This window comes from Lampris incognitus, chromosome 9 (assembly GCF_029633865.1).
Source record: "Lampris incognitus isolate fLamInc1 chromosome 9, fLamInc1.hap2, whole genome shotgun sequence".
Taxonomy (NCBI): Eukaryota; Metazoa; Chordata; class Actinopteri; order Lampriformes; family Lampridae; genus Lampris; species Lampris incognitus.
Window position 1 is genome coordinate 56,712,748 of NC_079219.1, and position 17,202 is coordinate 56,729,949.

At 51.4% G+C, this 17,202-nt stretch overlaps 1 protein-coding gene across 3 annotated transcripts; it reads right to left on the reverse strand.

Moving 5' to 3' along the window:
- Positions 1–1,596: 1,596 nt before the first annotated feature.
- On the reverse strand, positions 1,597–17,078 carry si:dkey-92i15.4 (uncharacterized). 3 transcript variants are annotated; one of them, XM_056286415.1, is made up of 6 exons: positions 17,044–17,078; positions 10,752–14,026; positions 9,022–9,214; positions 7,431–7,872; positions 2,908–3,024; positions 1,597–2,198 (listed from the first exon to the last, which is right to left on the reverse strand). In XM_056286415.1, exons 2-6 carry the CDS (start codon positions 13,649–13,651, stop codon positions 2,035–2,037), a joined length of 3,816 nt encoding a protein of 1,271 aa, XP_056142390.1. In that variant the 5' UTR covers positions 13,652–14,026; positions 17,044–17,078; the 3' UTR covers positions 1,597–2,034. The 3 variants fall into 3 exon arrangements, with proteins under 3 accessions (XP_056142390.1, XP_056142389.1, XP_056142391.1); XM_056286414.1 differs by lacking the exon at positions 17,044–17,078 and adding an exon at positions 15,869–15,960; XM_056286416.1 differs by lacking the exon at positions 17,044–17,078 and having other exon boundaries at positions 10,752–13,822; positions 13,931–13,941.
- Positions 17,079–17,202: the final 124 nt, after the last annotated feature.

The window sequence follows — 17,202 nt, forward strand, 5'->3', positions numbered from 1 at the left end:
ACTGATCACCGTCCCCCCACAACAGACCTTGAAATGGTGTCATGGAGACTTTAAAGCCCAGACATCGCACGGCACGGCACGGCACGGCACACATTTCTGTCAGGTTGCAGACTCTGTGCTATGATAAGCCTTAAAACCTGACTGAAATCTTTTCAAGACTGTGTTTGGGTTCAGGTCGGGCGAGAACTGACTGAGAACAGCCTTTTCGAGAACCTTTGACAGGAATGGAAGTTTAGAAATAGGTCTGTAGGCACAAGATGAGGTAGGGTCCAAGTTGGGGTTTTTTCGGGGGGGGGGGCTGGACCACTGCGTGCTTGAAACACAGGTTGGGGGCATCCGGGTGGCGTAGCGGTCTATTCTGTTGATCACCAGTTCGAATCCCCGTGTTACCTCCAGCTTGGTCGGGCGTCCCTACAGACAATTGGCCGTGTCTGCGGGTGGGAAGGCCGATGTGGGTATGTGTCCTGGTCGCTGCACTAGCGCCTCCTCTGGTCGGTCAGGGCACCTGTTCAGGGGGGAGGACTGGGGGGAATAGCGTGATGCTCCCACGCACTACGAGGTTGGAACGGTACCAGTGGCCAGGGAGCTGTGATGGAGAGGATGCTGGGCCCGGCTATGTCACAAAGACATCCTTCGAGGGGGCAGTAGGGACAATGTCATTGGGGCAGGTTGTAGGTTTGCCAGCCCCGGGCGGCATTCCAGGCCGGGGGATCAGAGTGTGCACAGCGCAGCTGGTTGGTGTCTTGGCGGGTATTTTCGAGCTCTTCCTTCCCCTGTGTGTAGTCCCCTCCTGCTTTAAACCATCAGTCGTGGTGCCAGTGCCGGGGAACACGCTTGAATGATTGGCGTCCCCGTGCTCTCACTCTCATAGTGAGTATAAATGCTTTGAGAAGCTTGTTAAGGCGCTAATCTGTAGCATGTTACCACCCAAATGCCCAAATGTATTCAGATCTGCAGGAGTGTTGCTACCTGGCGTTCAGAGGTTCTCGTTGTATTTCTGACTAGGATGAGGCAGTGGGGGTTTTTGGGGGGGGGTGGGTTCCCCCCTTTTTCTCCCCAATTGTACTTGGCCAAGTACCCCACTCTTCTGAGTCGTCCCGGTTGCTGCTACACCCCCCTCTGCCGATCCAGGGAGGGCTGCAGACTACCACACGCCTCCTCCCGTACATGTGGAGTCGCCAGCCGCTTCTTTTCACCTGACAGTGAGGAGTTTCACCTGACAGTGAGGAGTTTCACCTGACACTGAGGAGTTTCACCGGGGGGGATGTAGCACGTGCGAGGATCACGCTATTCCCCCCAGTTCCCCCTCCCACTGAACAGGCGCCCCGACCGACCAGAGGAGGCGCTAGTGCAGCGACCAGGACACATACCCACACCTGGCTTCCCACCCGCACACACGGCCAATTGTGTCTGTAGGGACGCCCGACCAAGCCGGAGGTAACGCGGGGATTCGAACCGGCGATCCCCGTGTTGGTAGGCAACGGAATAGACCGCCACGCCACCCGGACGCGGCAGCCTTGTAATCTGTCTCTTTCTGCTGGAAACCGGCTGCGTTGTTGTTTCAATTACAAATGCTGCGAGTGAAGTTAAGGTTTATTAAAAAGCTCGTTACATAAACTATATAAAAGCTCTGACACAACTTTCTATTCACAGTATATTACAGAATAAGTAACAATATTCTTTATGGCTCAAATATACCGGTACCAAATCCGTAGCTTTTAACCAGCCAAACTGTGAGTATGAGCAGGTGTTAGCCTTGACAAACATGGACGTCATCAGTAGATTTCAAACATGGCTGGTAAAAAAAAAATATATATTAAAATAAAAATGCTCCATTCACTGAGGTAGATGTCTCCCTTAAAAACTTACATTAGACGCGGTTTAAACTCTAAATAATTGTAAGGTTAAAAGACATACAATCTCTTTGACCTTGACTGCCAGAACGTGCGCTCCAACAGAAGACCGCGGGGCTTTATGAGCCGTCCCAGCAGAGGAAGATGGCCGTCGCTTGTCCGTCCTGAGCCCGGGTCGCCCTCAGGTCTGGGGCGGTTTCAACGGCCGGTGTAATACTACATCCACAGGCCCAGGGGGCAGTCTTCTGATCAGAGTCCAGGCTTCCAAGCGTCTCATCCCCATCATGCTCACGCCTTGAATCTCGAGCAGCTCATCACCGGGACACACCGAACCAACTGGACCCCCTGGTGGTGAAAGAGGGGGAGGAAACAGTAAATAAAAGGGCTGGAATGTCCAATGCCGTGAAAACATGACCGCGTTCACGCCAGCACCCCTGTATCGACTAGATCTAGAGTTCACAGCCAAAACCCAAGAACTCATTATCGACTTCCTGATGCATGCCAAATCCTAAAACATCCCATCACCACCACGACTCTTAGTTTCCTGGGAACATACACCAGGAATAACCGGAAGTGGAAAATCAACACAGGCCAGGACGCCCTTGGACCCTCTTTTATGTGGGCACGACTTCCAAAACTTGGGGTCCAGATGTCACTGGCATAACAACCCTCAGGGTTCTGAATGTGTTAGGTATGTTCACCTGCTTGAAGGTATCCTCCACATTTTTAGCGACATATTTAAGGGATAATCCCTGACAAGGCCGTCTTCTTGTGGAAAACAGGAACGGCGATGAGGCCGCGGCTTGACAGTCAGTGGTCCGCCCCTCAGCCGTAACCGACCACAGAATGCTTTAACTGACCAATGGGAATTGAGTATTCAACACAGCCATGTAATATCAAGCAGCAAATATTTCATCCCAACTGAGTGACGTGGGACTAGGATAAACGCTGGAGTAGGAAGTCTCGTTCTATATGCTGGTTTCTATGAGTCATGACGACGTAGAGAAGTGGTTTCGAGCCTCTTTGGTCGGAAGGGTTGACCTTTAACTCTCACCCTGGAAGATCTTCTGGATGCTGAGCGGCCGGTCCCCCAGACTGGAGCCAACGCCTCCCTCCAGGCTGAAGCCCAGATCCCGGCTTTGCTTCTCGAGCCTCACACACACATGGTGACCTGACAGGAGAGGACAAACACACACAGAAACAAACACTTCACTTTAAACAGCTGCATGTTGCTACTACAGAGGGCACCAGGATGCACCGGGATGCAAAAAAAAAAAGGTCATGCGAGTCTCTCTAATGTTGGACGCACATCCGTGGTCTGTTAAATTAAGACAGTAGCTGTGTCCTAACTGTATATTCTGCATACTTAAACTACGTAGTGTACTACCGTTTACCATCCGGTATGAAGCATGGACGCTGTGTGCAGGTATTGCATTCCACAGACTCACATCCAAGCAGAAGTGCGCGTGTTCAACACCAGAAAAACTTGCTTTTGAAGAACCGCATCGCTATTTCAATTTAGCCTTAGCTCTTCATTTGTGATAAAAGCATATTTTATCACAAAATTGTTAGAGAATTCATTGTTCACCATATTGCTTCGGGAACATTTTCCATGGCTTGTTGTTTCTGTGGAAGAAGCGAAGGTGCAAAGAACTCTCTCTCTCTCTCTCACATCATCATCATCATCATGAGCTTCTCCAGGGTCAGGTCGGGTCGCAGTGGCAGCAAGCCAAGTAGGGCACTCCAGGCATCCCTCTCCCCAGCAACACCCTCTGGCTCCTCCTGGGGGATCCCAAGGTGTGCCCAGGCCAGAATGGACATGTAGTCCCTCCAGCGACTTCTGGGTCTACCCCGGGGTCTCCATCCAGTTGGCCCCCCTGGACCAGTCTGCGATGCCGGAAGTCGGCACGCCCCGGTCCCCGCCTTTGTCTGCCACCCGGCCTGCATTGCACCCTACCCCAATGCTTATCCCCGCAGGCGGTGGGTCCACGGGGTGGAGGTGCAAAGAACTGTGAGACAAATTGGATTTGTTTAGTGACCGCAAGCTCCCTACACCTAGCCGCTGGACGACACCTGGGTTAGAATGAAACCTCAGGACGTACCACATCTCATCGACCACATTAACTCTGTGGACAACCACATCAAGTTCACCAGGGAGGATGTGAAAAATGACAGGGTAGCCTTCTTACACTGTGAAATTGCAACTGGTGATGGGGACATTTAGCTGGTGATGTTTAGCGTAAACCAACATATACTGATCAGTACTTAAGGTTTGATTCTCATCATCCACTGGAGCACAAACTAGGAGTCACCAGGACGCTGCACCACCGAGCTGACAACGTCCCCACCGACACAGCGGCCGGGGAAGGGGAGAAATCTCACATTAATCAGGCCCTGGTTAAGTGTGGTTATCCTAACTGGGCGTTTCTCAAAGCCAGGAAGACGCCCAAACAGTGCACCAGCCAACTGAAGAGAGGAGAAGGACCACAGCTGCCTAAGCGTAAACTGGCGGTGATTCTGTATGTGGCGGGAGAGTCGGAACAGTTGAGACGCGTTTTTTCAAAACACCACATCTCAGTTGCTTTTAAACCCCAAAACGCACTGCACCAGAAGTTGGTCCACCTCAAGGATCGGGTCCCCCGCACAAACAGAGCAATATAGTGTACGCTGTTAAGTGCCGGGAGGATTGCCGTGACTTGTACATCGGGGAAACTAAACCGACGCTGGCCAAGAGGATGTCACAACACAGGAGAGCTGACACGTCAGGCCAGGACTCCATGGTCTACACCATCTACAGACCAGGACTCCACGGTCTACACCATCTACAGGCCAGGACTCCACGGTCTACACCATCTACAGACCAGGACTCCACGGTCTACACCATCTACAGGCCAGGACTCCACAGTCTACACCATCTACAGACCAGGACTCCACAGTCTACACCATCTATAGGCCAGGACTCCACAGTCTACACCATCTACAGACCAGGACTCCACAGTCTACACCATCTACAGGCCAGGACTCCACGGTCTACACCATCTACAGGCCAGTGGCCACTCTTTCAAGGATGAGGATGTGCACATCCTTGATAGGGAGGAACGATGGTTTGAACGGGGAGTCAAAGAGGCCACCTATGTGAAGAGGGAACAACCATCCCTGAACTGGGGGGGGGGGGATAAGAGTACATCTGTCACCATCTTACAATGCTGTGATTGCAACTACTCCCCAACCCTCTGCGAATAGTACACATGGCCGATGTAACACTAGTTAATGGTCACACCCATATTTGCATATGAAGCTGGTCGTTGGTTACGGTCGTTAGGCACCGTATTGTTTATAAGGGTGGGGCCACCTGCAGTCAGTTGAGACTGAAGAGGTCACTTAGATGAGTGATGAAACGTATCTGTCAATAAATGTTGTGTCCAGATGAACTGATTCAACTTCCTGTGACTTCCTCACCTGGGTTATTGAGCTTGCATCAAGACAAGCTCCCTTCTTCTTCTTCTTCTTCTCTCGGCTTATTCCCTGTTTCTCAGGGATCGCCACAGTGGATTTTTGCCCTCCATAGCTTTCTGTCTCCCTGCTTATTTTTATATTTTTGTCAATCTAGTATGCGTACACCCTGGACAGGCCGGTAGGCCATCACAGGGCTGACAAACACACACATGAAATTATTATATTATCAAATCAATCAAATTGTAAAGTCCACTTTTTTAATTATCATCTACATCTACTACTTTCGGCTGATCCCGTTAGGGGGCGCCACAGTGGATCATCCGTTTCCATCTCTTCCTGTCCTCTGCGTCTTCCTCTGTCACACCAGCCACCTGCATGTCCTCCCTCAAAACATCCATAAACCTCCTCTTTGGCCTTCCTCTTCTCCTCTTCCCTGGCAGCTCCATATTCAGCATCCTTCTCCCAGTATACCCAGCATCTCTCCTCCACACATGTCCAAGCCATCTCAATCTTGCCTCTCTTGCCTTGTCTCCAAACCATCCAACTTGAGCGGTCCCTCTAATATACTCCTTCCTAATCCTGTCCTTCTTCGTTACTCCCAGTGAAAATCTTTCCATCTTCATCTCTGCCTCCTCCAGCTCCACCTCCTGTCTTTTCGTCAGTGCCACTGTCTCCAAACCATATAACATAGCTGGTCTCACAGCCATCTTGTAAACCTTCCCTTTAACTCTTGCTGGTACCCTTCTGTCACAAATCACTCCTGACACTCTTCTCCACCCACTCCACCCTGCCTGCACTCTCTTCTTCACCTCTCTTCTGCACTACCCGTTACTTTGGACAGTTGACCCCAAGTATTTAAACTCATCCACCTTCGCCATCTCTACTCCTTGCATCCTCACCATTCCACTGTCCTCCATCTGATTCACGCATAGGTATTCCATCTTGCTCCTACTGACTTTCATTCCTCTTCTCTCCAGTGCATACCTCCACCTCTCCAGGCTCTCCTCCACCCGCTCCCTACTCTCATTACAGATCACAATGTCATCCGCGAACATCATCGTCCACGGAGACTCCTGCCTGATCTCGTCCATCAACCTGTCCATCACCATTGCAAACAAGAAGGGGCTCAGAGCCGATCCTTGATGTAACCCCACCTCCACCTTGAACCCATCTGTCATTCCAACCACACACCTCACCACTGTCACTCCTCGCTCATACATATCCTGCACCACTCCTACATACTTCTCTGCAACTCCCGACTTCCTAATACAATACCACACCTCCTCTCTCGGCACCCTGTCATAAGCTTTCTCTAAATCCACAAAGACACAATGCAACTCTTTCTGGCCTTCTCTATACTTCTCCATCAACATTCTCAAAGCAAACATCGCATCTGTGGTGCTCTTTCACGGCATGAAACCATACTGCTGCTCGCTAATCGTCACCTCTCCTCTTAACCTAGCTTCTATTACTCTTTCCCAAATCTTCATGAAATTACACCCAACAATGTGCCCTATTGTGTCCAACCAATAAGTCTTAGCTGATTTGAGCTAATGGCTAGTTGGGCCATTGCTGTCCATTAATTTTCAATTTTCTTTGAATTGGAGTTATATAAAGTCCAACTAATACAATCTAAAAATACAGGAGAGTCTTATTATATTACCGGAGTGACTGTAGTGTCGGTCATAGGACCTGGAGTTCATTTCTATAATTCATTATTAACTCCCGGGTTGGCTGCAGAATTTCCCATGAAGTGAGGCCGGATGAGCGTCACCGTGGCCGGCCGGCCTGTCCAGGGTGTCTCCCCGCCTGCCGCCCAGTGACTGCTGGGATAGGCTCCAGCATCCCCGCGACCCTGACAGCAGGATCAGCGGTTTGGATAATGGATGGACCTGACTGGCATTTCTGTCAAAGTCCTGCAACACAGTGTCTCTACCTTCCACATAGTAAAGGCGCCTACTGAAGCCTGGCATACAAAAAGCTGCAGACTGAACAGGGACGACGGGCTGCGCGGTGAGACGGGGAAGACAGAGGACAAGTTTGAAGTGTGAACTTTTGCCGAAACCCCTTGAAAAATGAGGATTATTGATGGACGTGCGTGGTTGGAGAAAGACACTTCACCTGTGTTCGTGGACAGACTCTGTGTCGTTCCCTGGTCGTCCGACTCCGTTCTCCCCTTACTGAGGCTACAAACCCCCACCCTCCTCAGGACCACCACCGCCATCGCCAGGGTCTTTGCCTTCCTCAAGGTCCTCAAGGCCTCCCAGTGGGCGGAGCTGCACATTGCTGTGCCGTTGATTGACAGGACATGGTCCCCTTCCCTTATGGAGCCCTCCTGGGCTGCCACTCCTGACGGGAACACCCTGTGGACCTGGAGGAGAAGAAGAGAGAAAAGGGGGGAGTACGGGCACAGACCATCGGGCTTTCGTACTTGTTCGGTGGCGAATGAGAAGCGAGTTCTCACAGTGACTGGCTTGTTCTGGTCCACGCCTCCAGCCACGCTGAAGCCCAGTCCTATGCCCACATCTTTATGGAGTACTACTACCTGCACGTCGTCATAGTTCTAGAGAGAGAGAGAGAGAGAGAGAGAGAGAGAGAGGGAGAGGGAGAGAGAGGTGTGAGTGTATCATTATATCCATCCTTGGAGCAGATGTTTTCCTCAGGCAGTGGAGATTTTTGCACATCTATTCCTCCTGTAATATTCCTGAACCTTTGGGGCGCCTCTGTAGCTGAGTGGTTATGCTGCACCCCGCATGGTTGCAATGTCGCCAGTTTGAATCCAGCCAGCAACCTTTGTTGCATGTCATCCCCTCTCTTCCTGCCGTCCCGTCTTTCCTGTCTGTCTATACTGTCAAATAAAAAAGCAGAAAATCTAAAAAAAAAAAAAAATTCTGAACCTTTTTTTTATTTACTTTTTTTTTGTGAATTTCCACCCCCCTCCCCCCTTTTCTCCCCAATTGCACCCGGCCAATTATCCCCACTCTTTTGAGCCGCCCCGGTCGCTGCTCCACCCCCTCTGCCAATCCGGGGAGGGCTGCAGACTACCACATGCCTCCTCCGATACATGTGGAGTCGCCAGCCGCTTCTTCTCACCCGACAGTGAGGAGTTTCACCAGGGGGACGTAGCGCCCTATTCCCCCAGCCCCCCCCGGACAGGTGCACCGACCAACCAGAGGAAGCGCTAGTGCAGCGATCAGGACACATACCCACATCCAGCTTCCCACCTGCAGACACAGCCAATTGTGCCTGTAGGGACGCCCGATCAAGCTGGAGGTAACACTGGGATTCGAACCGGCGATCCCCGTGTTGGTAGGCAATGCAATAGACAGCCACGCCACCCAGACACGCCCTTCTTTGTTTACTATTAACAATTATTAACACTTGCATCTTATTCTCTATTCCAAATTATCCTGAAAATCAATTTTCCCCATGTATGTTAATATCCGCAGTGTCTGTTGCATGCGTGTGTTTGAATCTGTCCGTAATAAAAGCGTCAGTCGACATTCTGTCAGCATGGGAATCTGCACCTCTATCTACCCCTGGAGAGGGGGGGGGGTCCAAGGGTATTGACTTTGTAACTTGTGCTGTTGTGAGGCTGCTTGCTGCTGCACGGGTAAGCATGTTAATGACAGGCGTATGCCAGAAAGGGTCATGGCCGAGCAGGCGAGGAAGCCCTGCCGCCACCGACTCCTGTCTGCAGAGCCGCTGGTACCTGCAGAGTGTTGTCCCCCAGGCCTCGGACGTCCTCCAGCAGCCGGTCCAGCTCCTCGCTAGGCAGGATGGACACGCAGGACAGGACGGACATGTCGGAGCTCAAGGAGGCCGACCGCCGCCCCGATGACCACTCATCACCGTTGTTCTCCGACTCGTAGTCCAGTCCGCCGAAGTTACACAGCTCCGCCAGACTGCAGGGAGGGGGCAGGAAGATGGGACGAGATGAGACGGGAAAGAGAAAATATTTGGTCATTTGTGTTTTGAGCAGTGCGGAAAAAAAATAGAAAGTACTTCCTGGGAGCAGAATTCTGTACTTGAAAATACTCAAAAAATACTTTTCGGCAGAGATCAGACTTGAGATCGAGGAGGAGGGGGGGGGGATCTTTTTTTCTAGCTATAGCCTATTCGTCAAAATCACGATGGTGATGAGGACGACCATACTCGCCAGATCACGCATGATGATGCTGATGTGCCTCTTACGGTAGCTCGTTTCAATGAAAGGGGTTATATATAATATTGAATGGCTAATTAAAAAAACCCACTGCACGTGTCCTTCAATGCTGTTTTAATCTTCATCATTTACTGTCAAACCCTACCACGCTCACCTAACGGGAGATAACAGCCCTGAAGATTGTTGGCTAAGAGAATGTAGGCCTACCGTTACTTATTTATTTATTTATTTGGAAAACCTCACACAGTCATTCATCATCTTTGTTGGTAACACCGACTGATTTTTTTTTTCTTCTTAGGAATTTCCCCCCTTTTCTCCCCCAGTTGTATCCGGCCAATCACCCCACTCTTCCGAGCCGTCCCGCTCGCTGCTCCTCCCCCTCTGCTGATCCGGGGAGGGCTGCAGACTACCACATGCCTCCTCCGATACATGCGGAGTCGCCAGCCGCTTCTTTTCACCTGACATTGAGGAGTTTCACCAGGGGGACGTAGCGCGTCGCAGGATCACACTATCCCCCCCCCCCCCCGAACAGGTGCCCCGACCAACCAGAGGAGGTGCTAGTGCAGCGACCAGGACACATACCCACATCCGGCTTCCCAATCACAGACATGGCCAATTGTCTCTGTAGGGACGCCCGACCAAGCCGGAGGTAACATAGGGATTCGAACCGGCGATCCCCGTGTTGGTCGGCAACGGAATAGACCGCTACGCTACCCAGACGCCCCTAACATTGACTGATTTTAAGTACCCTTCCTCTGCAGAAGTGGCCCAGACGGTATTTGAAATACAAAATACATGTATTTTACTTCAAAACATTTCTGCAGTATTTCGTAGTGTATTTTGATACACATGACAAAGATGTATTTGTATTTTGTAACAGTACGAAGTATCTTTGCCCATGTCTGGCCTCAACTACTTCTACATGACTGCAGTTCCAGACGGCTCGTTGCAGGTGTAGAGCCATTTACACCCGCCTCTTAGAAAAGGAGTTGGGAGTCACTTCACAACAGCCCATAGAACAAACTATGACTTTACAAGTGGATAGTGTGTGTCTAATAGACAATCATCCTTTGGCACACTTTTTCGTGTAGGCAGTTTTGCCATCTTGACCTTTAACTTTAATAAAATAGGCTCTTTTTGTACGTTTGCTCCTGTGAAATTCTGCTCGCAGTCAAACATCTAAATCTTCAGCAGAGACATAAATAAGAGCAGGAGTTATAGAGCACGGCAACATTAACAATGCATTTTACTTCCAACCAGGCACTGGTGTTACCCACCTGACACAGAAGCTCCTGTGATCCGTTTGGCTCATGTGGCTGGTGATGGTCACAGAGGACTCTGCAGAGTCAGAGTCATAGTTCGAATCTTCATCTTTCTCTGTGCCTTCATCATCATCATCACCATCACCATCATCATCCATAGAACCCTCGATCTTCAAGCTGGTGACCCAAGTGTTCAGGTCCTTGTCTTGTTTCTCCCCTTCTGGGCAAGGGGTGATGCCATCTGGAGCAGTGATATCCATGAGGGAGGAAGTTGAGAGTGGGCCAAGGAGGAGGTGTGGGGGGTCTCTCCCCGGAGGTGGCGCTGTGTCGCTGAATACTGGAGAGCTTTCTCTCGGTCCATCAGCGACCGCAGCGTCGTTTTCCATCAGCGGGTGGCGTGAGAGAAAGGGTGAACTGTCTGGGGTGTTCGTCGGCGTCTTGTCATCATCACTGACAGGTGAAGGAAGTCTAGAGGCCAGTGTGTTCTGAACACCGGGAGCACACAACAGACCGTCTGAGTTTTCACCGGCGTTGCACGGCGGTGAGGATGGAGAGTCGCCGCTCGTAATATCTCTTTTACTCGGCTTTTCAGGGCTTGGGGCTTTGCAGAAATCAGTCTCATCTATGTAAAAGCTCCTGAGCCTCTGTTGTTTAGATCCTCCGTTTAGAGGGATTTCTAGTTCATCCTTGAGTCTGCAGTATTTACCAAAGTCGTCTGCGTGGTCGTTACCGCTATCGACTTCATTTTTTGCTTCGTTCACTGCCAAACCAGGGTCTCTTCTCTTGTCGTTTCCGTTTCTTACCCCTACCTCGCCCACCAGTGCAGACCTCGAGTTCAACTTGTCCACTTCTTCCCCCCCATTTATGTTCCTTCTGGTCCCTAACATGGTTTTTTCTGACCCGTTCCTCTTGACAACGTTAGACTCTTTTACTTCCTCCCCTGTTCTATCACCTGCACTGCCTCCCTCTTTCAACCCTAGACAGCTCCCCTTCGTTCCTCCTATTGCTCTTTCTGACCTGCTCTTCTTCACCCCTTCGCCAATCCCGCTGAGCTGATCTGGCACAGAGAAAGCCCTCCTTGACATTGTAAACTTGCACATTGTTGAGCCTTGGACCTTCTGGGTCAGAGCCTCAAACCGGTTGATCTTATTCCTAACACTGTCCACGGAGGGAATAACCATCTTCTCTGAAATGGTCTTCTGCTCTCTAGTATTTGAACTTATCTTTTGTGTGCCAGACTCGAGAACATCTTTGATGAGACCGCTGCTCTTTATCCCATTTTCCCCCTTTGTTTGCACTCCTTTTAGCCAATCATTAGTCAATCTCCCCTTTTCTAAGCCTTTATCCCCTTCCACTTTTGCCCCAGAATCTTCATTTCTCTCCCTTGTCCTCCGTCTGATTCCATTAACCCGCTTTATTCCCTCCACGTCGTTTTCCCTATCCCTATCCTTGCTGCCACTCATTCCCGTCTCTTTGGGTCTGGCTAGATCTTTGAAAGATTCTTGACTTCCTTCCTCCGAGACAGTATGAGGTTGTGTGTGCACGCCACCAATGGCCCCCACCATCCTTGCAGATCCGATCTCAGCCACTGTAGTGTGCTTACCCCTGGATCCATCCAGAGACCTGGCACCTAGTTCCAGCGCTCCTCCACACCGCTGCCCTCCTGCAGCTGCTCTGTCCCTGGTTAGAGCTGGCACTGGAGACGCCGAGCTGACAGAACTAGCCGGGTGCGCTAGGCTGTTTTCGGGCCTATCAGAAGATGCACAGGCATCAGTTTTATTGTTTTGCTGGGGAATCAGGCTGTTTTTCTCCACCTTGGAGAAATGTCTGGGGAAGGTTCCCCCCAATTCCCCCCTGTAAGACACCCTCCTCCACTGGCCAGCTGGCGGTTGGGAGGAAGAGGATTGGTTGGCTGATTTTCTGTGATGGGTGTCCGCCATGGTTTGTCCTTCCCCCACAGACAGATCCTGGACTGTCCCAAAGGGGGTGACGTGGTGCCGAGCTCTGCCGGAATCCTCAGTTTGACCCGGCCCGGTGTGCCCATAGAGTTTCTCTATCCGCTCCCAGATATTCCGACCTGCCTTGGACCCACATGAAGAAGCTGTCTCCCTTAACCCGGAAGCCGAGCTGAGTCCACACTGAGACTGCAGCCTGGAGGGAAGAGAGAGACCCTTGGCAGATCTCTCCAAAGCCGGACCCATATACCTCAGCCCCGTTTCTGTATGTCCAGCTGAGAGTTGATACCCTGGGCTCTTGTTAGTCGTACCTGCAGAGTTAAAGGCCTTCACCTTGGACATTACGCTGCTCTCAGATCCCTTACATTTCTCTCTCCTCTCCAGACTATCTGCCCGCTTATGTGCGACCATTTCCTGGTTTGTCGAGAGCCCCTGCAAATCCACCCCGGTGTCCCGCTCAGGACCAGGAGCTCCTTCTCTCCAGTCCAAACTTTTACTCCTACCGGGCAGGTTTTGCCTACTCCTCCATTCGGTCCTGCCCCGCATTACCACAGGTGCCGGGTTAAAGCTCCCACCTCCACCATCGCTGCACACCATCACCATTGCTTCACCTCCTGTGCTGTTCTGGTTTGACCAGTGAGACATGTTGGGGTCTGACGCTTTCTTCTCCTCACGCAGAGCGGCGAAACTACGGCAATCTCTGGCCCCGGGCGGGTTTCCGGTGGTCGTGTTGTCATCTTTGTTTGGGCCCTGCTCCTTTTCCCTGCACACTCTCTCCATAATGCCCCTGGTTTGACCCGTATCTCTCGCCTCCTGCGGAGGCGCAGGTCTCCCAAGACTTGATCTGCCCCGTGTCAGAGATAAATTGTAGGCAGGAGAGTTAGCCGGGCGGATGGTGAAGCGAGGTCTCGTACCCTTCTTGTGCTCACTCTGCGCTGTAGGGTGCAGGGACGAGTCCATTGTCTCAGGGTAAAGAAACTTAATAACCTGCTGCCGAGCGCCAAATACTGAAAAAAAGGGAAGCAGAGAAGTCTATCCGATACTCCGAGGTTAGGAGCGACTGTCTTTCCGATTCCGCTCCGAACGCTCCCGATAATGGTTTGACTGCAGCGGCTTTAGTTGTGTTGTATCCTGCGGGGAGACGACAGAGACGCACACCGCAGTCCTCTCATGGAAACGCATATATATGTATACAAATATATATATATATATATATGTCCTTCATCCAAGATTACCCACAAACCGTGTCCCGTCCTGTTGTGTTTTCAGACAGCAAGTCCTCGGCTGTGGTGTCCACCATCTCTGTCATGGATTCGGACAGCAACTTCCATTCCCCTGCCAGGCCAAAAAACAAAGCAACACACACACACACACACACACACACACACACACACACACACACACACACACACACACACACACACTTCAGTTTCATCCCCGGAATGGAACGGGCTGGAATGTTGTGATATGTGGATTGTGGTCACTCTGGCTGTTCCCAGCGGTCAAACAGAATCACAGAGTGGTTGAAGGGAGGCAGCGGCGAGGGCCGGAGCGAGACAAAAAAAGAGTGATGGAGGGGAAAGGGAAAATGACAAAAAAAAGGAGATAAAGAGTAGTAAAGAGATAAACAAGAGAGGTAAACGATAGATACTGAAATGAGAGAAAACAAAAATTCAACAGTGGGAGATAGAGGGGGAGAGAGAGAGAGAGCCAGAGAAAGAGAGAGAGAGAGAGAGAGAGAGAGAGAGAGAGGGGGAGAGAGAGAGAGAGAGAGGGAGCGAGCGAGAGGGAGAGAGAGAGGGCAAGAGCGGGGGGGAGAGAGAGAGAGAGCACACGAGAGATGGGGGAGAGCAAGAGAGGTGGGGCGGCGGGGGGGGGGGGGAGAAGGAGCGAGAGAGAACAATAATAAAAACATCTGTTCCAAAACCAACAGCATGGTCGGACTTGTCTCATGGGTGACCCGGCTCTCCCTCACATTCCCCTCATTCTGATCAAACGAGTCCGTTCATTAGAGCGGCACGAGTCTCACGACGCACTCACCTGAACGCACACACGGTTACAACTGTTTACACAAGTAACACACTCCAGCAGCCGGCCTGCAAAACCTGCACCACAAACTGGGACAACTCGCCCGACTGCAATCCGCTCAGCAAGAAAAAAAACAACAACAGTGTCTTATGCTGCTACAGTCAAGTTCACTGGCACCCACACACACTTACACCACCACCTACACCCACCCACACACACACACACACACACACAGTCAGACTGCACACAGCAGTCGATTCAAAGTGGGTAACGAAGTAGAAAATAACGCCGTAAGGTGCAGAGTGAGCCGAACAAAGTGGCGGAGATTTACATACAGCGCAGGGAGACTCCACCTCAGGTGGAGGAAGAGATAACATCGCTGATGATGAGCAGCGGGTCACCTACGACAACGACGCCCCGTACGGGTCACAGCCGGCACCACAGAACGGCCACTGTGAGGCAGGAAGTACATAAACACCGTCTCTTGGTCGACGACCGGGTCACCTTCCAGTCAGGGGTCCGAATCCCAGCGAATCCTCCACGCGCCACGGGAGAGCCCCCCTGAGATAAGTGACCGCAACGGGGAGGTGGGGGGTGGGGTGGGGCTGGGTGGGTGGCTGCATCCGTTCTTTAGAAAACATGCAAAATATGAGGAGCTTCTGGTGAGTCTGGGTTGCAGGACGAGCCTTGGCGAGGGAGTTCCCGGCGGTGCACTGCGAGTGTCGGTTTACCGAAACACCTGCTCCGCTGCTAGGACACAAAGCCTCCCGCCTCGGTAACCCGGCAACCTGGCAACCCGGCAACCCGGCCCCGTTTCCTGCACCCTCAGACGCAACGGCAACGCCTTACAGTAAAGGTGCATTCATCAGTAGGAGTTAATGCAGTAATAGGAACAAATCAAACTCCTCTGGTCAACGCTAATTGAGGTTAATTAGGGTACTAGCTAATATTAGTAAATGACGATTATTGGCTAATTAATGTACACTTGACTGTAAAGTGCAACCGATGAAGCGGATGTAAGAAGAGAGAGGCAAATGCACACAGCCACTCATCCACTCACTCATGAGCGTGCACACACACACACACACACACACACACACACACACTTGCACAAAGACAACACAACGCGTATATATGCGCGCACTATACCTTCCGGTCCTCCTCTCTGCTCCCGTCCCGTGCCATGGTGTTGAGCTGGACCCCGCTCGCTGACATCAGCTGCCTACTGTGCCCTCTCTCTTTCCCTCAGCTTTGCATGATGAATTCTGTGCAGCGGTGTAAACCTGCCACACTGGTTTCTCTTCTCTCTCTCTCTCCCTCGCTTCCTCTCTTCTCTCTCTCTCTCTTTCCTCCCCCTCCTATTGTTCTCTCTCCTCCTCTCTTCTTCTTCTTCTCACAGGGTAGCATTCCAGACCAGATCAATGTGTCACCCTCTAATCGCACAATAGGGAGCACATGCACATACATACACGCCCTTCGGACACATCGAAATCCATCTTTCTTACTCTACACTGCGTGACGTCATTATTTCCTTGCCCCGGGGAGGAGGAAGAGGAGGAGGGGGGGGTAAAGTTTGGATGAACGTACGAAACTTGGGCAGAAACACCCCCCCCCCCAAAAGAAATGAGATTTTAAAAATGTTATTCCACTTTAGGTGATCTCTGCCCCGCCTTAAGGGGCCGAGAGAGAAGAGGGAAAACAATCTGCGTGAGTGAGCAGCAGCAACCGACACATGGCCGGGTTTCCTGGGCTAATGACTGACAAGGAGCGGGTCAGGTATGAAAGACACACAATTCCAGAACCCCTTAAGGATGCAAGGTTGTAATGACGTCACACGAACGGAGCAAACCCCAGCAGAGACACACGCGCTGCAGCCGAGCGATGCCAAATGCAATAAGAGCGCACAAGTAAATGCGTGTGACTGATCACACGCGCAGGAAAACGCGGTGGCTGCGGAGCGTTACCCTCAGCAAAGGAAGACCGTTGCCTCGCGGCCCAGCTCCCTTGTGGGCTCCTCCTTGTGTGACCGGGGCGTGCGGAGGGCTTTGTCTTCGGCTTCTGTAAAGACACAACATAACCCTTGACTGCCGAAGGAAAACTTCGCTGACGAGGGTTTCAACCGGAGAGAAGAAGCAGCGGTATTGTCTTGGTTGGAACACCACATTATACAAAGTGGGATGCTGAACAACCAGCAATTCAACAACACACCCGTCAGCAGATAGGCATGTAGAATTTTTTTTTTTTTAAAAGGGAGGAAAAAAAACCCAGGCAGACTCACAAGACAGAAAGAGATAGACGCGTGCACGGTAACACACAATACTTACCGCTTAGTGAGGCAGAAACTGGCGCGGAGTGGTGCACCCTCTTCCTCCAGCTGCATGGGGCAATGCAGCTGTAGCTGGTGTCTTCCGCTGAGACAAGAGGAAGCCGTCTTTGTGGTTTACTGCCTTGACGGTGCAGCATCTGAAAGTACACAGCAGCAG